This window comes from Coregonus clupeaformis, chromosome 9, assembly GCF_020615455.1.
Source record: "Coregonus clupeaformis isolate EN_2021a chromosome 9, ASM2061545v1, whole genome shotgun sequence".
Classification (NCBI taxonomy): domain Eukaryota; kingdom Metazoa; phylum Chordata; class Actinopteri; order Salmoniformes; family Salmonidae; genus Coregonus; species Coregonus clupeaformis.
In genome coordinates this window covers 38,794,220-38,816,690 of record NC_059200.1, presented here as the reverse complement: position 1 = coordinate 38,816,690, position 22,471 = coordinate 38,794,220, and the positions used below count along the sequence as shown (strand labels likewise).

Sequence of the window (22,471 nt, the reverse complement as noted above, 5' to 3'; positions counted from 1 at the left end):
ATCAAAAATAGTGAATATCTCACTTAAAAAGTTCATATTCTGTAATGGTTGTTGACACATCCTATACTCCTATGTCGCCAAAGCATAAGTTGGAGAAAATCAAAACACTTAAAAAACCCTACCTCAAACTTGTATCTTAAATAGACCATTTAAAAGGTCCAATGCAGCCATTTTTATCTCAATATCATTTCTGGGTAACATTTAAGTACCTTGTTTTTTTAATTTAAATGGTCAAAAATAAACAAAAATAGCTTCTTAGCAAAGAGCAAGTTCTCAAGCAAGAATTTAGCTAGGACTGTCTAGGAGTGGTGTGAGTGGGGAGGGGAAAACTGAAAACTTTCTGTTATTGGCAGAGAGTTTTGAAAACTCCATCCCAGCAAAACCGGCTGAAATTTCAGGCGGACTTTTCAAACAGCTCTTACACTAAAAGGGCATCATCATTTTCACAATTCCACAGTACTATTCCAAACCTCATAGTGTGGAAAAGCCTCCTTGTAGCTCAGTTGGTAGAGCATGGCGTTTGCAACGCCAGGGTTGTGGGTTCGTTTCCCACGGGGGGCCAGTATGGAAATGTATGCACTCACTAACTGTAAGTCGCTCTGGATAAGAGCATCTGCTAAATGACTAAAATGTAAAAATGAAATAAATTGATACACAAAACACAGGAAAATCACGTTTTAGACAGCACTGGGCCTTTAAGAAATGCTTGCCATTTCCTCATAGAACATGATGACGTGTTGGCTCATTGGTTGAGCTTGCCAATCAGCGGTATACTTGCATCAATATTTAGGTAATTTTTCATAGAAATCTGGAAACACTGGACAGTTACTTTAATGTTTCAATCATATTTTACACAAGGTATGTGGGTCATTCCACAAAATGAGTGCCTTGTGTCCCCATTAGATATTTTAAGTAGAAATTGTGCACAAATATTTAATAAGAAAAACATGTCTCTCATTTTAAGGTCAACCCTGTTATGTGAACTGAACTCTCGTTTTAATATGGTTGAAACTATTCCTTAAAAAAAAAATTTTCTAAAGAAACATTTAACATCTTATAGTCAAATCATGGTGTAAAAGCAGTTAAGCTAGTTCTACTCTTTTTGGTGATTTTCTGGTGTTTTATGGTGGAAAACTGAGCGGGTTGACCACATCAACCCTGTTATCCATAGACAGGCTTGAAATGTTTTAACAATTCAATTTTTTTTGTGAAGCTTTCATTCTTGCCACTCCCTGTTGCAAACAACAAGCTTCCATTCCCCCCAGTCACAAGGGGTTTTATGGATGATTTAAGATGAAGTCGTCAACCCTGTTACTTTATTTGACACTTAATTGGCACTTACTATACTCATGTTTTTATTTAACCTCTTGAGATGGGAAAACATGTTTTTTATTAAGTTGAACATGTACTCTTTATGACAGAATGTTATAATCAGGTGAAATAAAACTTTTTCTTCACCAAGTTACACTACTCAAAAGGCACCTAAATTGGTGGAACGACCCATTTACTATACACAGTGTACAAAACATTAGGAACACCTTCCTGATATTGCATTGCACCCCCTTTTTCCCTAAGAACATGTTCAATTCGTCAGGGCATGGACTCTACAAGGTGTCAAGCGTTCCACAGGGATGCTGGCCCATGTTGACTCCAATGCTTCCCACAGTTGTGTCAAGTTGGCTGGATGTCCTTTGGGTGGTGGACCGTTCTTGATACACACGGGAAGCTGTTGAGCGTGGAAAAACCCAGCAGCGTTGCAGTTCTTGACACACTCAAACCTGTGTGCCTGGCACCTACTACCATACCCCGTTCAAAGGCACTTAAATATTTTGTCTTGCCCATTCACCCTCTGAATGGCACACATACACAATCCATGTCTCAGCTGTCTCAAGTCTTAAAAATCCTTCTTTAACCGGTCTCCTCCCCTTCATCTACACTGATTGAAGTAGATTTAACAAGTGACATCAATGAGGGATCATAGCTTTCACCTGGATTCACCTGGTCAGTCCATGTCATGGACAGAGCAGGAGTCCTTAATGTTTTGTATACTCAGTGTTTATCAAATTGAATGGGAATTAAATCAGCGATTCCCAATTCAATTCAGAATTTACGCCTAACCCAGATACAAATTGTTTTAACATGATCAGAAACAATGAGGGACTTCAAATCTTATGGATGCAGCAGCCTCGCACATCCTTTCAGACCAGCACTGTCTGTCTGGCCCCACAGCCAGCCAGGGAGAGATACTTCATAGAGGGTGTAAAGTGCTGAGGCTGGTGGTTCTATACTGGAGTCAGAGGTCACTGCATCATATACAGTGAACTAACAATAGACTGTTGTACATGTATCATAGAGCAAGTACAGGGTCATGTTCAGTAGGTCCGAAACTATCTGTCCTTGACCAATAAGAAATGCTCTTTCATTTCAAAACGTGCCTACTGAATGCATCCCCGATCTGCAAAAAAAGATGCTCACCTTCTCCAGTTCTTCTTCGTCCTCCTCCTCTTCCTCCTCCGAGAAGTCCAGGGCCTTCTTGGAGAGTAGCGGGTGCCATTGTAGACACTTGCGCTTGGGCCGCTTGCCGCTCACCTCCACCTCCACCGGAGGCTCCTTACCCCTTCCGCCACCTTTCATGGCGCTGCCAAGCCTGGAGGGGGGAGAAAGATAGTCAGAGTTCACTCATAACTTAGGGTGGCATAGGATCAAGTTCCGTTTAGACGCTGATCTTGGGTCAGTTATCCCCACTAATGCTTAAAGCTGAGATCTGCGAAACAGCGCCACTGGCCACCCCACCAGAGTTATTGTTGTTGTTGCCGAGATGAGCGTAGTGCAACATGGTAAAAAAAATGATGTCCGAGGGGGAAAAAACAGTGTTTGTTGTTTGCAGTTACTTCTTTGTTGTTGTAATATCACAAATGGACACGAAGTTTCACCATTAAGGATTGACGCTTTAAGGTTAGGATTGGGGAGGGGAAGCTGATGCCAGATCTTTACGTAGGTGAAATTCATGCCGGAGCATTTGGGGTTGGGTTTTGTTGAGCGCACTGATCAATGACTTTGTAAGTAGCACTGTACAAATACATTGGATTGATTATTGACTGAATTCTTTAGTCTCTTGAGCAACTGCTGGTGGTGGCCATAGTGGTAACAGAGACTAAAGGTTAAAGGTCATGAAAGAGTGTTCCCTTAAATTAGGCACCCTGACCAGGACTCAAACAGTGGCCCCTGTGACTGTCATTCCAAAACCATTATATTATACCAAAACGCTAAAATCTCTTGGTAAAGTCACTAGGTGTTGCACTAAGATACAGAATTAGCAGCAGTCATTTATTCATCCAGTAAAGTGAGGCTGCCATTTCAAAAGTACTTTGAGACTGAACACCAGACTGCCCATGTCTCTAATTGGCTGATGGCATCATAACAATTTTCCACAGGCCACAGCCAGGGTGTGGTCAATGGAGTGCACAATTCTAAGTGTAGATATGCTTGCAGAAAAGTTTAGATTTCTTGTGTGTGTGGTGCAATGCCATTTAGCAGACGCTTTTATCCAAAGCAACTTAGTCATGCGTGCATACATTTTACATATGGGTGGCCCTGAACCCACAACCATTAGATTCTACACTTCTATACTTGGGTATAGCGAGAACCTGTGTTTTAGGGCAAGTTGTGATACCACAGCATTTGATCAGATTAACTGACATCTGTGTGTACAGTGAGGGAAAAAAGTATTTGATCTCCTGCTGATTTTGTAAGTTTGCCCACTGACAAAGACATGATCAGTCTATAATTTTAATGGTAGGTTTATTTGAACAGTGAGCGACAGAATAACAACAAAAAAATCTAAAAGGTTTCGAGGCTGACGTTTGGCAACTCGAACCTTCAGCTCCCTCCACAGATTTTCTATGGGATTAAGGTCTGGAGACTGGCTAGGCCACTCCAGGACCTTAATGTGCTTCTTCTTGACCACTCCTTTGTTGCCTTGGGCATGTGTTTTCGGTCATTGTCATGCTGGAATACACATCCACGACCCATTTTCAATGCCCTGGCTGAGGGAAGGAGGTTCTCACCCAAGATTTGACGGTACATGGCCCCATCCATCATCCCTTTGATGCGGTGAAGTTGTCCTGTCCCCTTAGCAGAAAAACACCCCCAAAGCATAATGTTTCCACCTCCATGTTTGACGGTGGGGATGGTGTTCTTTGGGTCATAGGCAGCATTCCTCCTCCTCCAAACACGGCGAGTTGAGTTGATGCCAAAGAGCTCGATTTTGGTCTCATTTGACCACAACACTTTCACCCAGTTCTCCTCTGAATCATTCAGATGTTCATTGGCAAACTTCAGACGGCCCTGTATATGTGCTTTCTTGAGCAGGGGGACCTTGCGGGCGCTGCAGGATTTCAGTCCTTCACGGCGTAGTGTGTTACCAATTGTTTTCTTGGTGACTATGGTCCCAGCTGCCTTGAGATCATTGACAAGATCCTCCCGTGTAGTTCTGGGCTGATTCCTCACCGTTCTCATGATCATTGCAACTCCATGAGGTGAGATCTTGCATGGAGCCCCAGGCCGAGGGAGATTGACAGTTCTTTTGTTTCTTCCATTTGCGAATAATCGCACCAACTGTTGTCACCTTCTCACCAAGCTGCTTGGCGATGGTCTTGTAGCCCATTCCAGCCTTGTGTAGGTGTACAATCTTGTCCCTGACATCCTTGGAGAGCTCTTTGGTCTTGGCCATGGTGGAGAGTTTGGAATCTGATTGATTGATTGCTTCTGTGGACAGGTGTCTTTTATACAGGTAACAAGCTGAGATTAGGAGCACTCCCTTTAAGAGTGTGCTCCTAATCTCAGCTCGTTACCTGTATAAAAGACACCTGGGAGCCAGAGATCTTTCTGATTGAGAGGGGGTCAAATACTTATTTCCCTCATTAAAATGCGAATCAGTTTATAACATTTTTGACATGCGTTTTCAGGATTTTTTTGTTGTTATTCTGTCTCTCACTGTTCAAATAAACCTACCATTAAAATTATAGACATCATTTCTTTGTCAGTGGGCAAACGTACAAAATCAGCAGGGGATCAAATACTTTTTTCCCTCACTGTATTTACTCTATGGTAAAGGTATGAAGTATCTATCCTTCAATTTCTGTAAATTACCTACTTTATTCAATTCTTTAAGAATGTAGTGAAGTAAAAGTTGTCAAAAATATAAATAGTAAAGTAAAGTACAGATACCCCAAAAAATTACATAAGAAGTACTTTAAAGTATTTTTACTTAAGCACTTTACACCACTGCAGACTGTCAGCTTTAATTTGAGGGTATTTTCATCCACACCGGTGAACCATTTAGAAATTACAGCACTTTTTGTACATACTGTAGTTCTCCCCCCACCCCCATTTTAGGGAACCAAAAGTATTTGTTTCAAATCCAAACTGCTGGACTACAGAGACAAAACAACAAAACATGTGTCACTGTCCAAATACTTTTGGACCTTATTGTATGTGAAAACGGCGCGTTTCTATGATCTGTTGTTAAAAAGATAGGAAGGTCCTAGAAAATGCTTCTGTGACATCACAGGGTAGGATTAAGGGTGCGTTCGTAAATTCACTCTGGCTATCTACTCCGATATAAGAGCACTCTCGTCTGAGTGTGCAGAATAACTGATGAATTTACGAACGTGCAACTAGGGCTGTTACGGTGACCGTATTACTGCCAGAACGGCGGTCACGAGTCATGATGGCAGTCAAATTCCATGTGACCGTTTAGTCAAGGTAATTAGGCTTCTCCAAGCTCCAATGCTGCTCATGGTCATTAGTAGCCTACCAAACTTGCTAACTACCTGGTACTCAGCACTCTATTGTCCCTCTAATCACTCTGACATCAATGCAAATGTGATCGAAAAACTAATCAAACACTTCATGAGAGCCCATGAGCTCATGTTGCACAGCATTTCTATTGGCTATGCAATTGCGTGAGAAAACAGAGTGATGGGCCTCCATCAGCTTTCTATAGGCTAGGCCTACTATATTTATTTCTCAACCTTCCTAATATTAAGCATATTGCTTGTCTTTAAAACAGGAGTATAGCCTACCTGGCTGGCACGAAAATGAACCATGGGAAAAGCGTCCTCCATTAGCTATTTAAGTGCATAGATCACATGTATTTTTTTCCGCTGCCCCTGTTTCGAGACAGGTGCATGATAATGGTCCATTCTAAATCAAAACAAATTTCACACATATATTATTTAGTATTTGTAAAGACGAGATTAAATCAACAATAGTCTGATGGGTGACAATATTAGCCTATCACTTGTGAATCATAATTGATCACTTGTGAATGATGCACAGCTTAAGGCAAACAGCGCATGCTTTTTTTTGCGACTTTTTCAAATCAGTCGCACACTTCATGTAGCCTAGCCCATAGCCCTATATGTTTGATAAAGTTTGTATCACAACTAAAGTGGTCAAATAACTTCTTAAAATGAAGCACATTAATTCATTTTACAATGGGTGTAGAGCCTAACTGGCATACATACGCAGCGCGTGAGTTTCAAGTTTGGGGAAGATAATTTTCACCATAAATATGCACCTTAATAATAAAAGCATTACATGCATAATCACATTTGTGGTTTGAGAATGGTGTTTTCCTGCTAATGGAACATTCGCGCTTATAGCTTACTGCCGTGTGCGCATTGCTGCGCTTATAATGGAAGAAATAGCCTAATAGTTTATCAACATTTTAAGCTAAATGTTCTCATCTGTTGTGTCAGGCTCATTGATTAAAACATATTTTTTGATGTTAGTGGTTGTATTAATTTGGGATCTATCACATCCCACAACACGGGAGCGCTCTGGAGCATGACCTTTCTGTACTTTGCTCCGTTCATCTTTGCCTTTATCCTGACTAGTCTTCCAGTCCCTGCTGCTGAAAAACATCCCCACAGCATGATGCTGCCACCACCATGCTTCACCGTAGGGATGGTGCCTAGTTTCCTCCAGACGTGACACTTGGCAGTCTGGCTGAAGAGTTCAATCTTGGTTTCATCAGACCAGAGAATCTTGTTAGGTGCCTTTTGGCAAACTCCAAGCGGGCTGTCATGTGCCTTTTACTGAAGAGTGACTTCCGTCTATCATAAAGGCCTGATTGTTGGAGTACTGCAGATATGGTTGTCCTTCTGGAAGGTTCTCCCATCTCCACAGATAAACTCTAGAGCTCTGTCAGAGTGACCATCATGTTCTTGGTCACCTCCCTGACCAAGACCCTTCTCCCTCGATTGCTCAGTTTGGCCGGGAGGCCAGCTCTAGGAAGAGTCTTGGTGTTTCCAAACTTCTTCCATTTAAGAATGATGGAGGCCAGTGTGTTCTTGGGGACCTTCAATGCTGCAGAAATGTTTTGGTACCCTTCCCCAGATCTGTGCCTCGACACAATCCTGTCTCGGAGCTCTACGGACAATTCCTTCCACCTCATGGCTTGGTTTTTGCTCTGACATGCACTGTCAACTGTGGGACATTATATAGACAGGTGTGTGCCTTTCCATATCATTTCCAATCAATTGAATTTACCACAGGTGGACTCCAATCAAGTTGTAGAAACATCTCAAGGATGATCAATGGAAACAGGATGCACCTGAGCTCAATTTCAAATCTCATAGCAAAGGGTCTGAATACCTTTTCTTATTTTTATTTTATTTAAATTTGCAAAAATGTCTAAAAACCTTTTTTCGCTCTGTCATTATGGGGTATTGTGTGTAGATTGCTGAGGATATTTTTTTAATTGAATCAATTTTAGAATAAGGCTGTAACGTAACAAAATGTGGAAAAAGTCAAGGGGTCTGAATACTTTCCGAAGGCACTGTATAGCTCAACATTTGTATAATAATATAATATAATATAATATAATGTGCCATTTAGCAGACGCTTTTATCCAAAGCGACTTACAGTCATGCGTGCATATTTTTTTTTTTTTTGTGCATGTGTGTTCCCGGGGATCGAACCCACTACCTTGGCGTTACAAGCGCCGTGCTCTACCAGTTACATACAGTGGGGAGAAGAAGTATTTGATACACTGCCGATTTTGCAGGTTTTCCTACTTACAAAGCATGTAGAGGTCTGTAATTTTTATCATAGGTACACTTCAACTGTGAGAGACGGCATCTAAAACAAAAATCCAGAAAATCACATTGTATGATTTTTAAGTAATTAATTTGCATTTTATTGCATGACATAAGTATTTGATCACCTACCAACCAGTAAGAATTCCGGCTCTCACAGACCTGTTAGTTTTTCTTTAAGAAGCCCTCCTGTTCTCCACTCATTACCTGTATTAACTGCACCTGTTTGAACTCATTACCTGTATAAAAGACACCTGTCCACACACTCAATCAAACAGACTCCAACCTCTCCACAATGGCCAAGACCAGAGAGCTGTGTAAGGACATCAGGGATAAAATTGTAGACCTGCACAAGGCTGGGATGGGCTACAGGACAATAGGCAAGCAGCTTGGTGAGAAGGCAACAACTGTTGGCGCAATTATTAGAAAATGGAAGAAGTTAAAGATGACGGTCAATCACCCTCGGTCTGGGGCTCCATGCAAGATCTCACCTCGTGGGGCATCAATGATCATGAGGAAGGTGAGGGATCAGCCCAGAACTACACGGCAGGACCTGGTCAATGACCTGAAGAGAGCTGGGACCACAGTCTCAAAGAAAACCATTAGTAACACACTACAACGTCATGGATTAAAATCCTGCAGCGCACGCAAGGTCCCCCTGCTCAAGCCAGCGCATGTCCAGGCCCGTCTGAAGTTTGCCAATGACCATCTGGATAATCCAGAGGAGGAATGGGAGAAGGTCATGTGGTCTGATGAGACAAAAATATAGTTTTTTGGTCTAAACTCCAATCGCCGTGTTTGGAGGAAGAAGAAGGATGAGTACAACCCCAAGAACACCATCCCAACCGTGAAGCATGGAGGTGGAAACATCATTCTTTGTGGATGCTTATCTGCAAAGGGGACAGGATGACTGCACCGTATTCAGGGGAGGATGGATGGGGCCATGTATCGCAAGATCTTGGCCAACAACCTCCTTCCCTCAGTAAGAGCATTGAAGATGGGTCGTGGCTGGGTCTTCCAGCATGACAACGACCCGAAACACACAGCCAGGGCAACTAAGGAGTGGCTCCGTAAGAAGCATCTCAAGGTCCTGGAGTGGCCTAGCCAGTCTCCAGACCTGAACCCAATAGAAAATCTTTGGAGGGAGCTGAAAGTCCGTATTGCCCAGCGACAGCCCCGAAACCTGAAGGATCTGGAGAAGGTCTGTATGGAGGAGTGGGCCAAAATCCCTGCTGCAGTGTGTGCAAACCTGGTCAAGACCTACAGGAAACGTTTGATCTCTGTAATTGCAAACAAAGATTTCTGTACCAAATATTAAGTTCTGCTTTTCTGATGTATCAAATACTTATGTCATGCAATAAAATGCAAATTAATTACTTAAAAATCATACAATGTGATTTTCTGGAAATTACAGACCTCTACATGCTTTGTAAGTAGGAAAACCTGCAAAATCGGCAGTGTATCAAATACTTGTTCACCCCACTGTAAATAACTCTGCATTAAGCATATAGGAGTACCTGAATAGCCGCAACACAGAATAGCCGCATGTGCGCACTCCCTCAAATCGTTTAGAGAAAATATCCTTTCAATTTTATTCAGCTATGTTCAATTGTATTCTTCATACTATAAAATAATGCTACGGCATTCTAAGCAAATCTTGTCTGATAAATTAACTAGTTTAGCCCACAGCCATTTGGCATAGCCAGATCAGGGCCTAACATTTACGTTTAAGGACAACGCAGAGTATGCTAATTTCATGACCGCCACAGCCCTATGTCCAACACCCATTGAATATTACAGGTGTCAGTAAAAGTCAGCAAAAAATCGTTATTAAATTGTTGCCAGCAGCACAGTTAGAGTCACCAACGCTCTAGATAACATGAAAACAGCCTAACCAGCTCTGGGTGAGTAAAATGTGAGGTGTTCTCTCATCTGTGTATGGAAGTATCTAGCAAGCAAGCCACATTTAGCCAGTTAGCATGGATTCTTGACTGCCGTTGTGAGGTCAGAACTCTTGGATCAACCCTCCTCCTCGGCCAGAGCGCCCAGTGTGCACCCTGAACGCTCCGAGAGCAAATGAAAGCTCAGAGCGAAGCGCTCTGAATTTACAAATGGACAATATGTCAATGCTCTGAATTTAAGAATGACCAGAGCGCACTCAACGCACTCTGGCACTTCAGAGGGAATTTACGAACACACCTTTAAAGTAAAAGGGGAGTGTATTTTCTTCATCCCACATCACCAAGAATCTCAGTGTTTAAAAATCACTTTTGTAAATGTCTTAACTTTTGAACCTGAAGAAGGCACAGTGATGCCGAAACGTTGGTGATTTACCCAATATATTACTGGGAGTTATATATATATATATATATATATATATATATATATATATATATATATAGAACCAGTCAAAGGTTTGGACACACTTACTATTTTCTACATTGTAGAATAATAATGAAGACATCAAAACTATGAAATAACACATATGGAATCATGTAGTAACCAAAAGTGTTCAACAAATAAAAATATATTTTATATTTGAGATTCTTCAAATAGCCACCCTTTGCCTTGATGACAGCTTTGCACACTCTTGGCATTCTCTCAACCAGCTTCACCTGGAATTATTTTCCAACAGTCTTGAAGGAGTTCTCACATATGCTGAGAACTTGTTGGCTGCTTTTCCTTCACTCTGCTGTCCGACTCATCCCAAACCATCTCAATTGGGTTGAGGTCGGGGGATTGTGGAGGCCAGGTCATCTGATGCAGCACTCCATCACTCTCCTTATTGGTAAAATACCCCTTACACAGCCTGGAGGTGTTTTGGGTCATTGTCCTGTTGAAAAATAAATGATAGTCCCACAAAGCCCAAACTAGATGGGATGGCATATCGCTGCAGAATGCTGTGGTAGCCATGCTGGTTAAGTGTGACTTGAATTCTAAATAAATCACAGACAGTGTCACCAGCAAAGCACCCCCACACCATAACACCTCCTCCTCCATGCTTTACGGTGGGAACCACACATGCAGAGATCATCCGTTCACCCACACCGCGTCTCACAAAAACTTGGCGGTTGGAACCAAAAATCTCAAACTTGGACTCCAGACCAATGGACAAATTTCCACCGGTCTAATGTCTATTGCTCGTGTTTCTTGGCCCAAGCAAGTCTCTTCTTATTATTGGTGTCCTTTAGTAGTGGTTTCTTTGCAGCAATTCGACCATGAAGGCCTGATTCACACAGTCCCCTCTGAACAGTTGATGTTGAGATGTGTCTGTGACTTGAACTCTGTGAAGCATTTATTTGGGCTGCAATTTCTGAGGCTGGTAACTGTAATGAACTTATCCTCTGCAGCAGAGGTAACTCTGGGTCTTCCATTCCTGTGGCGGTCCTCATGAGAGCCAGTTTCATCATAGCACTTGATGGTTTTTGCGACTGCACTTTCAAAGTTCATGAAATGTTCCGTATTGATTGACCTTCATGTCTTAAAAGTAATGATGGACTGTTGTTTCTTTTTACTTATTTGAGCTGTTCTTGCCATAATATGGACTTGGTATTTTACCAAATAGGGCTATCTTCTGTATAAATAGGGCTATCTTCTACCTTGTCACAACACAACTGATTGGCTCAAAGGCATTAAGAAGGAAAGAAATTCCACAAATTAACTTTTAAGAAGGCACACCTGTTAATTGAAATGCATTCCAGGTGACTACCTCATGAAGCTGGTTGAGAGAATGTCAAGAGTGTGCAAAGCTGTCATCAAGGCAAAGGGTGGCTATTTGAACAATCTCAAATATATATATTTTTTTATTGAACACTTTTGGTTACTACGTGATTCCATATGTGTTATTTCATAGTTTTGATGTCTTCACTATTATTCTACAATGTAGAAAATAGTAAAAATAAAGAAAAACCCTTGAATGGTACTAATATATATATATATATATATATATATATATATATATATATATATATATATATATATATATATATATATATATATATATACACACACAGTACCAGTCAAAAGTTTGGACACACCTACTCATTCAAGGGTTTTTCTTTATTTTTACTATTTTCGACAATAGTAAAAATAAAGAAAAACCTTTTAATGAGTAGGTGTGTCCAAACTTTTGACTATATATATATACAGGTAAAAGTCAGTAAATTAGATTATTTTGAAAAACTTGATTTATTTCAGTAATTGCATTCAAAAGGTGTAACTTGTACATTATATTTATTCATTGCACACAGACTGATGCATTCAAATGTTTATTTCATTTAATTTTGATGATTTGAAGTGGCAACAAATGAAAATCCAAAATTCCGTGTGTCACAAAATTAGAATATTACTTAAGGCTAATACAAAAAAGGGATTTTTAGAAATGTTGGCCAACTGAAAAGTATGAAAATGAAAAATATGAGCATGTACAATACTCAATACTTGGTTGGAGCTCCTTTTGCCTCAATTACTGCATTAATGCGGCGTGGCATGGAGTCGATGAGTTTCTGGCACTGCTCAGGTGTTATGAGAGCCCAGGTTGCTCTGATAGTGGCCTTCAACTCTTCTGCGTTGTTGGGTCTGGCATTCTGCATCTTCCTTTTCACAATACCCCACATATTTTCTATGGGGCTAAGGTCAGGGGAGTTGGCTGGCCAATTTAGAACAGAAATACCATGGTCCGTAAACCAGGCACGGGTAGATTTTGCGCTGTGTGCAGGCGCCAAGTCCTGTTGGAACCTGAAATCTCCATCTCCATAGAGCAGGTCAGCAGCAGGAAGCATGAAGTGCTCTAAAACTTGCTGGTAGACGGCTGCGTTGACCCTGGATCTCAGGAAACAGAGTGGACCGACACCAGCAGATGACATGGCACCCCAAACCATCACTGATGGTGGAAACTTTACACTAGACTTCAGGCAACGTGGATCCTGTGCCTCTCCTGTCTTCCTCCAGACTCTGGGACCTCGATTTCCAAAGGAAATGCAAAATTTGCTTTCGTCAGAAAACATGACTTTAGACCACTCAGCAGCAGTCCAGCTCTTTTTTCCTTAGCCCAGGTGAGACGCTTTTCGCGCTGTTTCTTGGTCAACAGTGGCTTGACACGAGGTATGCGGCAGTTGAAACCCATGTCTTTCAAGCGTCTCTTGGTGGTGGATCTTGAAGCCCTGACTCCAGCAGCTGTCCACTCCTTGTGAATCTCCCCCACATTTTTGAATGGGTTTTTTTTCACAATCTTGACTAGGGCGCGGTGATCCCTATCGCTTGTACACTTTTTTCTGACCACAGTTTTTCCTTCCCTTTGCCTCTCTATTAATGTGTTTGGACACAGAGCTCTGAGAACAGCCAGCCTCTTCTGCAATAACCTTTTGTGTCTTTCCCTCCTTGTGCAATGTGTCGATGGTCGCCTTTTGGACAGCTGTCAAATCTGAAGTCTTCCCCATGTTTGTGTAGGCTTCAGAACTGGACTGAGAGACCATTTAAAGCCCTTTGCAGGTGTTTTGAGTTAATCAGCTGATTAGTTTGTGGCACCAGGTGTCTTCAAAATGTAACCCTTACACAATATTCTAATTTTGTGACACACGGAATTTTGGATTTTCATTTGTTGCCACTTCAAATCATCAAAATTAAATGAAATAAACATTTGAATGCATCAGTCTGTGTGCAATGAATAAATATAATGTACAAGTTACACCTTTTGAATGCAATTACTGAAATAAATCAAGTTTTTCAAAATATTCTAATTTACTGACTTTTACCTGTATAGTACCAGAGAGAGAGGAGAGACTCTCCTTATAGCTTACATTTTATGCACCGTTAGTCAGCACCTCTACACTAAATAATTATCTCTGGGTGTGCGCCAGCTCATGCTTTTTATTAACTTTTGTGATGTCATCGGGTAGAACTTTTGAACGTCATATTTTCTTTCTACAAAACTTAGAAATGCACCGTTTTCACATATGTAGACACTGGTATAGTGCTGGAGATAATGAAAATGAGGTTGAAAAGTGGTGTAATTGCCCTTTAAAAATAGTAATATTCAAATACCCATCACACTATACATTTAATAATTACAGGTTGCATTTCAAACATCATGTGCAGTAAAAACTTTTGTATGACAAATTATTTTATCGATAGGAAAAAAGGGAGCTCTTTGATAAGCACACCAAAGACGCCAAGAATGATATGCGTAAATAAAAGGACAGCACTTCTAATAGCTTATTTGCAGGATAACTTTTCTTTCATATTGATTAAGACATGTTTAAATGTGGCACTGAGTAGCTCTTGGATTGCTGTTTCAGCATTGTCTCAATGAAGAGTTTGGTGTTCGACTCGCTGGGCTATGCACGCGCGGTTACATGCCTAACTTGAGTTAGCGGCAGGTACAACATCAATATCCACCTTCCTAAAATGGATGAAGCCCGAGTTGGAATGTGAATCTAACCGAAGCTAAAAAAATCCTGAATAGATCTAGCTAGCATCGTAGTATACACCTCAGGACTTTGATAGACACTTGCCTCTAAGTTCCTTAAAAGGAGCAATCCACGGTTGAAACAATAACAGAGCAGACTCCCCACCACTCTTTCAGTAAAAAGCTGAGGGATGGGGCTGGAGAAATGTAACCACTCAAATTCATGGATAGAGCTACGGATGCAAGGACCGACCACCCATTATATAATTTTTTTTTGAGGCTATACAGTGTTTGTTTACATTTGCTTTGTTTACAAACATTGGAGTAAAACAAGCTTATATTTTGGGTTCTGATTGGGGACGACAGTTGAACTAAGCTCATGAGGCATTTATAAAAGTTATATTCTTCAAGAATCAATGGGTACATATCATTAATTAAAAGTCCCAAAATGGATGTAGCAGCTGCAGATTGCCCCTTTAATCCACCATATACAGTGGGGGTAAAAAGTATTTAGTCAGCCACCAATTGTGCAAGTTCTCCCACTTAAAAAGATGAGAGAGGCCTGTAATTTTCATCATAGGTACACGTCAACTATGACAGACAAATTATGGTGGAAAATAAGTATTTGGTCACCTACAAACAAGCAAGATTTCTGGCTCTCACAGACCTGTAACTTCTTCTTTAAGAGGCTCCTCTGTCCTCCACTCGTTACCTGTATTAATGGCACCTGTTTGAACTTGTAATCAGTATAAAAGACACCTGTCTACAACCTCAAACAGTCACACTCCAAACTCCACTATGGCCAAGACCAAAGAGCTGTCAAAGGACACCAGAAACAAAATTGTAGACCTGCACCAGGCTGGGAAGACTGAATCTGCAATAGGTAAGGAGCTTGGTTTGAAGAAATCAACTGTGGGAGCAATTATTAGGAAATGGAAGACATACAAGACCACTGATAATCTCCCTCGATCTGGGGCTCCACGCAAGATCTCACCCCGTGGGGTCAAAATGATCACAAGAACGGTGAGCAAAAATCCCAGAACCACACGGGGGGACCTAGTGAATGACCTGCAGAGAGCTGGGACCAAAGTAACAAAGCCTACCATCAGTAACACACTACGCCGCCAGGGACTCAAATCCTGCAGTGCCAGACGTGTCCCCCTGCTTAAGCCAGTACATGTCCAGGCCCGTCTGATGTTTGCTAGAGTGCATTTGGATGATCCAGAAGAGGAATGGGAGAATGTCATATGGTCAGATGAAACCAAAATAGAACTTTTTGGTAAAAACTCAACTCGTCGTGTTTGGAGGACAAAGAATGCTGAGTTGCATCCAAAGAACACCATACCTACTGTGAAGCATGGGGGGTGGAAACATCATGCTTTGGGGCTGTTTTTCTGCAAAGGGACCAGGACGACTGATCCGTGTAAAGGAAAGAATGAATGGGGCCATGTATCGTGAGATTTTGAGTGAAAACCTCCTTCCATCAGCAAGGGCATTGAAGATGAAACGTGGCTGGGTCTTTCAGCATGACAATGATCCCAAACACACCGCCCGGGCAACGAAGGAGTAGCTTCGTAAGAAGCATTTCAAGGTCCTGGAGTGGCCTAGCCAGTATCCAGATCTCAACCCCATAGAAAATCTTTGGAGGGAGTTGAAAGTCCGTGTTGCCCAGCGACAGCCCCAAAACATCACTTCTCTAGAGGAGATCTGCATGGAGGAATGGGCCAAAAATACCAGCAACAGTGTGTGAAAACCTTGTGAAGACTTACAGAAAATGTTTGATCTGTGTCATTGCCAACAAAGGGTATATAACAAAGTATTGAGAAACTTTTGTTATTGACCAAATACTTATTTTCCACCATAATTTGCAAATAAATTCATTAAAAATCCTACAATGTGATTTTCTGGACTTTTTTTTCTCATTTTGTCTGTCATAGTTGACGTGTACCTATGATGAAAATTACAGGCCTCTCTCATCTTTTTAAGTGGGAGAACTTGCACAATTGGTGGCTGACTAAATGCTTTTCCCCCCCACTGTAACACCTTGATTAATTTCTCAGATATCATGTGAGTGGTGTAACAAAGTGATAAAATAAACAAAAATACATTTGCCTTTAACAACACTGATTAAAGTGCTAGTAAGTCAGACAGGTAAAATTGTCTTCATGTGCAATGTTATCCCTCATTACTACTGTAATTGACATTTCGCGCTATTTGCATGTGGAAATGTGACATGTACAGTCCCTTCAAAAAGTATTGACACCCCTTAACTTTTTCCACATTAAACGTTTTTGTTGTTACAGCCTTTTTGTTGTGTTTTGTGTTACAAGTGGAAATATGTTTTTAGTATTTGTTTGACAATTTCATTAAAAATGAAAGGCTGAAATACCTTGAGTCAATAATTATCCAACCCCTTTGTTATGGCAAACCCAAATATACTGAACCAAATTATAAACTGCAACATGCAACATTTTCAAAGATTTTATTGAGTTACAGTTCATATAAGGAAATCAGTCAATTTAAATAAATAAATTAGACCCTAATCTATGGATTTCACATGACTGGGAAAACAGATATGCATCTGTAGGGGCGTGGATCAGAAAACCAGTCAGTATCAAGGAATTGTGTACAGATCCTTGTGAAATGGGGCCATGCATTATCATGCTGAAACATGGTGATGGCGGTGGATGAATGGCACGACAATGGGCCTCAGGATCGTGTCACGGTATCTCTGTGCATTAAAATTGCCATCGATAAAATGCAATTGTGTTTGTTGTCCGTTGCTTATGCCTGCCCATACCATAACCCCACCATGGGGCATTCTGTTCACAACGCTGACATCCGCAAACCGCTCACCCATAAGACGCCAAACACGTGGTCTGCAGTTGTGAGGCCGGTTGGACACACTGCCAAATCCTCTAAAACAACGTTGGAGGCTTATGGTAAATAAACGAACATTAAATTGTCTGGCAACAGCTCTGGTGGACATTCCTGCAGTCACCATGCCAATTGCACGCTCCCTCAAAACTTGAGACATCTGTGGCATTGTGTTGTGTGACAAAACTGCACATTTTAGTGGCCTTTTATTGTCACCAGCACAAGGTGCACCTGGGTAATGATCATGCTGTTTAACCAGCTTCTTAATATGCCACACCTGTCAGGTGGATGGATTATCTTGGAAAGGACAAATGCTCTCCAACAGGGATGTAAACAAATTTGTGCATTTGGAAAATTTCCAGGATCTTTTATTTCAGCTCATAAAACATGGGACCAACACTTTACATGTTGCGTTTATATTTTTGTTCAGTGTAAGTTCAGGAGGAAAAATTTGCTTCACAAGTCACATAAGTTGCATGGACTCACTCTGTGTTCAATAATAGTGTTTAACATGATTTTTCAAATGGCTACCCCATCTCTGTACCCCACACATACTATTATTTGTAAGGTCCCTCAGCCGAGCAGTGAATTTCAAGCACAGATTCAACCAAAGACCAGGGAGGTTTTCCAATGCCTCACACCCTACTGGTAGACGGGTAAAAATAAAATAAGAAAGCAGACATTGAATATCCCTTTGAGCATGGTGAAGTTATTGTGGGCGGCAGGTAGCTTAGTGGGTATGAGCGTTGTGCCAGTAACCGAAAGGTCGCTGGTTCTAATCCCCGAGCTGACTAGGTGAAAAATCTGTTGATGTGCCCTTAAGCAAGGCACTTAACCCTAATTGCTCATGTAAGTTGATCTGGATAAGAGCATCTGCTAAATGACTTAAATGTTATTAATTACACTTTGGATGATGTATCAATTCACCCAGTCACTACAAAGATACAGGCATCCTTCCTGTTTGCAATAAGGCACTAAAGTAATACTGCAAAGAAATTAATGTTTTGTGCTGAATACAAAGAGTTTGGGGCAAATCCAACAACACATCGCTGAGTACCACTTCATATTTTCAAGCATGATGGTGGCTGCATCATGTTATGGGTATGCTTGTCATCGGCAAGGACTAGGGTTTTTTTTTTGGATAAAAAGAAACAGAGCTAAGCACAGGCAAAACCCTAGAGAAAAACCTGGTTCAGTCTGCTTTCTAACAGACACTGGGAGACAAATTCACCTTTGAGCAGGACAATAACCTAGAACACAAGGCCAAATATACACTGGAGTTGCTTAACAAGACAAAATTGAATGTTCCTGAGTGGCCTAGTTACAGTTTTGACTTAAATTGGCTTGGAAATCTATGGCAAGACTTGAAAATGGCTGTCTAGCAATGACAACTTGACAGAGCTTGACATTTATTTAATTTTTGTAATAATGGGAAAATATTGTACAATCAAGGTGTGCAAAGCATTAGAGTATTTTGTGTAGATTGTTGACCCAAAAAAATTGCCCACTTTGTAACAACAAAATGTGGAAAAAGGGGTGTGAATACTTTTTGAAGGCATTGCATAACCTTTAACTTTGTTGAAACTGGTTTGCAGTCTCTTTTACGCAGTGAACTTCTGCATCTTTCATACTATTAAAGCGTCAACTATCATGTTGTACTAGGATCGAGCACTGAGTTTTTCCTTACCATGTGACCTAACAAGGGCCCTGAGTTTTTCCTGGTCAGGTTGGTCAAGAAAAACTCAGAGCCCTATGAGGGTTGTGCTATGGGGGAGGCATGCATAGTGTGCATACACACCTGACAGTCACACCGTTTCACCATTGTTGAATCAGCTCGTTAGTGTGCGGGTTATGCAACCACAGGATTGTAGGAATTACTCTTAAATAAAGTAATTATGTAATTTGGAAACATAATAATCTTAATTAGAAGGCTATATCTCAATGACAATAAATTATGTAATATTAATATGATGAGACACAGGCTATATTGTTAATATGAGGATATAATAACATGAGGCATTATGGCATATCAATGAGTGGATACCATGGGCAATTGACAAATAGGTAAACAAAAGAGAAGAAACCTTGATTTAGAGGATATGGGATGGATTGCAGGAATACTTACTTAGGCACAGACTATGGAAAAGCTGTATCTGAAAGATGAAGATGAATCTGTCAGTCAGGCTTTGTCATGCGATGATGATGACCTATAAAATACAAGACACTGCTCTCAGTCAAGCGATACATTTGCAATGCTTGGTTAACGCACCAAACAAGCATAGAGGCTAGGATTCTAGTTGTATTCTTCAGCAGCCATAGTAAACATGTTTATTAATCATCACTGTGACAATAACTTAAAACGGGTGTGTAGTCTAGTCTTCGATATGTGATAAGGCTTCGAACTATTGTGGGACATTATTTGTTGTTGATGAAGCAAGGTGTCGATTCCAAATTCGTGCAGTCCATCGGATATAGGCGCTTGCAGAAACCCAGGAACGTAGACAATAGAGCAGTAAACTCAGTACATAATAAAATAAGCAATATCAAATAGATACAGTTCAGTCGATAGGATTGGCTATCCTACAGTATTGTAGCGGTTGTTTTCAGGTAAGACCGGTGGTGCCTGCAAACCCGATTAGGCTGTCACGGAATCAATAAAGTGAACCCACGGTAAACATTACATGAGCAACATTGTTAATAAATTAGTATAAACTAATATTTTGTTGATCTAGCCCAAAGTCCTTAGTATTAAGCTCACATTTGCATCTATGCAAAATGTCGATCTAGGGTCTGAAAAGATAGACAAGCGAATGAGAGTCCATCTTGCTTTAGAGAAAATGAAGTATAAATCTCACTCCTGTCAAACTCGTATGCATTCATTGACAAAGGTATTCCACATGGACAAATCGGCACCTTTCATTACTTAAACTAGCGATTTTCCGTCCAGATATTTGCGGCAATACGTTTAATGGGCATCATGGTCACCATTTTCTACCAGTTACTAGGAATAAAAGTAGCTTGTTAGCTTGCTAGCTCTCAGACGCGAATTGCTCCAGCCCGCCTGCTGAACGTGTCGTATGCAAAACATGCAATGGTTCCAAAAGGCCACGAGCCACTATAAGTGACAAACATCCATGGAATTGTAATCAAACTTCACTCATTTTATTGTTTGCACGCAATCGAACGCTGCCGTCATTCGTTTAGTAACAATGTAGCCGTGCATTTCATGGGGGTAGTGCTCCCGTTTCTCAGCGGAAAGCAAATACTCTCTCTTTACCATGTCGTACATGTTGTCTCAGTCTTTTGCATGGTCGGTTTTTACCGAACAGTGACTTAAAATGTACACCAAACGGCTTTGAGCGATGTAATTTACGATTATAACAACACGTTTATAAATGAAAGCTATTGTAGACATAAAATAATACAGCACAAATAAAAAAGCACCACGCTGACCACTTCCAGAGCGGCGATACACTGATACAAATCTCACACTGGATGACTGAGTGGTTTTGGTGAAAACGACACTGTAATTTTGATAAGGGATAAAATACCAACAAGTTCTCTGTCATGACGGCATATAGCCTAGGCTACATATTAAAACATACCTCTGATACCCAGCTCGAATGCCAGGGCCCTCTCATCCCCATCTGCGTCCACCTTAAAACTTATTGACACATAACAGTTCCGCACTGGCTGTACAATAACACAAATATGAACTCTAGTCACCGGATGAACGCTACATCGCAACACAACGATCTGAAATCACCAAACTAAATATGAAAATTCACGAATTCTATCGATATCAGATAAACGATCAGTTACATTAGGTCGCAGTAACGTACTTTCGTTTTCCTCGAACAAATTTTGCATCTTCTCTAATCTACCCTCCCCCGTTCGAAGTGTTATAGGGCTATGGTCTTGTAAAGCCTTGTGCAGTATGATGTCCATAGCCAAGCACTGACTGGCCTAGCCGTGTCATCACCCATTCAGATTCTGGCCTTACAGCACACATATTTTTAACAAACTTTCTCTTTGCAACGTGTTTGAAAAACGTCACTGAAAAGATGTGACTAGCGAGAAAAACGGACTGTTTTTAAGCAGAAAGTCACTGCCTGTGTCTCAGTCGTGTGTGACTACTTAATATAGCTTCCTGGGTGTTGCGTTACTGTGAGGGATCGGAGTGTTTGGAAAATAAAGTGTAACAGTAAAAGTATTCCAGCACTCACCTGCAACAGGCCACCCAGAATGTAAAGGTAATTAAGGCGTGGTGCTCCAACTGAGCCGTTGTCAACCTCATTCACCCTCGCTTAGTGTTCTTTGAATATAACAGTTTTTACAACATACAGAGAGTACTGTACATGCAGAGTGAAAATAGCCTTATCATGTAAGGCTGATCGTGATTGGATGATGGCTTGAACGACAGCCGGAATCAACCAAACAGAGAGAACATTACAGTTGTGTATTGTTCTGAGACAGCACAACATATCATGTCTTCATAATGTTCAGGACATGTACGGTTACACTGTACAACCAGGTAGGGTAGAACGAAGAAAATGCACAACAATTAATCAGAAGCCATACTCGCAGATGGAATCTCATTGTAAATTAAATGTACACAGTATAGATCTAACCATGATGGCACATAGCCTACAAATTGGCAGCTATAATGTTTCACAGAATAAGCTGTTCAAATGAAGTCACATGTTTAAAGCTAGAATCCTTAGTTGCTACATCAATTTTTGGATTTATAAATGAATGATATATAGGCCTACTAATTGATTATTGAAGAATATAACTTATAAATGCCTCATAAGCATAGTTCATCTATTGTACCCCATCAGAACCCCAAATATACTCTTGTTTTACTCCAATGTTTGTAAACAACGTAAATGTAAACAAACACAGTATAGCCTCAAAACATGGTTAAAACTATTTGATATCATGGATGATCAGTCCTTGCATCCATAGGTTTGTCTATGAATTTGAGAGTGGTTAAATTTTTTCAGCCCCCATCCCTTAGCTTTTTAGCGAAACAGGGGCAGAGAAACCGACGTCAGTGTGCAGCTAACAGTAGGCTATAGGT

The 22,471-nt window shown here is 40.9% G+C and overlaps 1 protein-coding gene across 8 annotated transcripts in view; it reads right to left on the bottom strand.

Annotated features, from left to right (window-relative positions):
• The window catches only part of LOC121573965 (HMG box transcription factor BBX), a 40,852-nt gene extending 19,105 nt beyond the window's left edge, over positions 1 to 21,747 (bottom strand). For 4 of the 8 annotated variants that reach the window (XM_041886387.2, XM_041886394.2, XM_041886388.2 and 1 more), the window contains exons 1-2: positions 21,615 to 21,747; positions 2,476 to 2,647 (exon numbers count right to left, since the gene is read on the bottom strand). In XM_041886387.2, the coding sequence (XP_041742321.1) occupies positions 2,476 to 2,647; positions 21,615 to 21,685 (243 nt within the window). In that variant the 5' untranslated portion in view covers positions 21,686 to 21,747. Of the gene's footprint in view, positions 1 to 2,475; positions 2,648 to 19,513; positions 19,596 to 20,993; positions 21,340 to 21,614 lie in introns of those variants that run through there. The other 4 variants (XM_041886390.2, XM_041886392.2, XM_041886391.2 and 1 more) reach the window with 4 other exon arrangements.
• Positions 21,748 to 22,471: the final 724 nt, after the last annotated feature.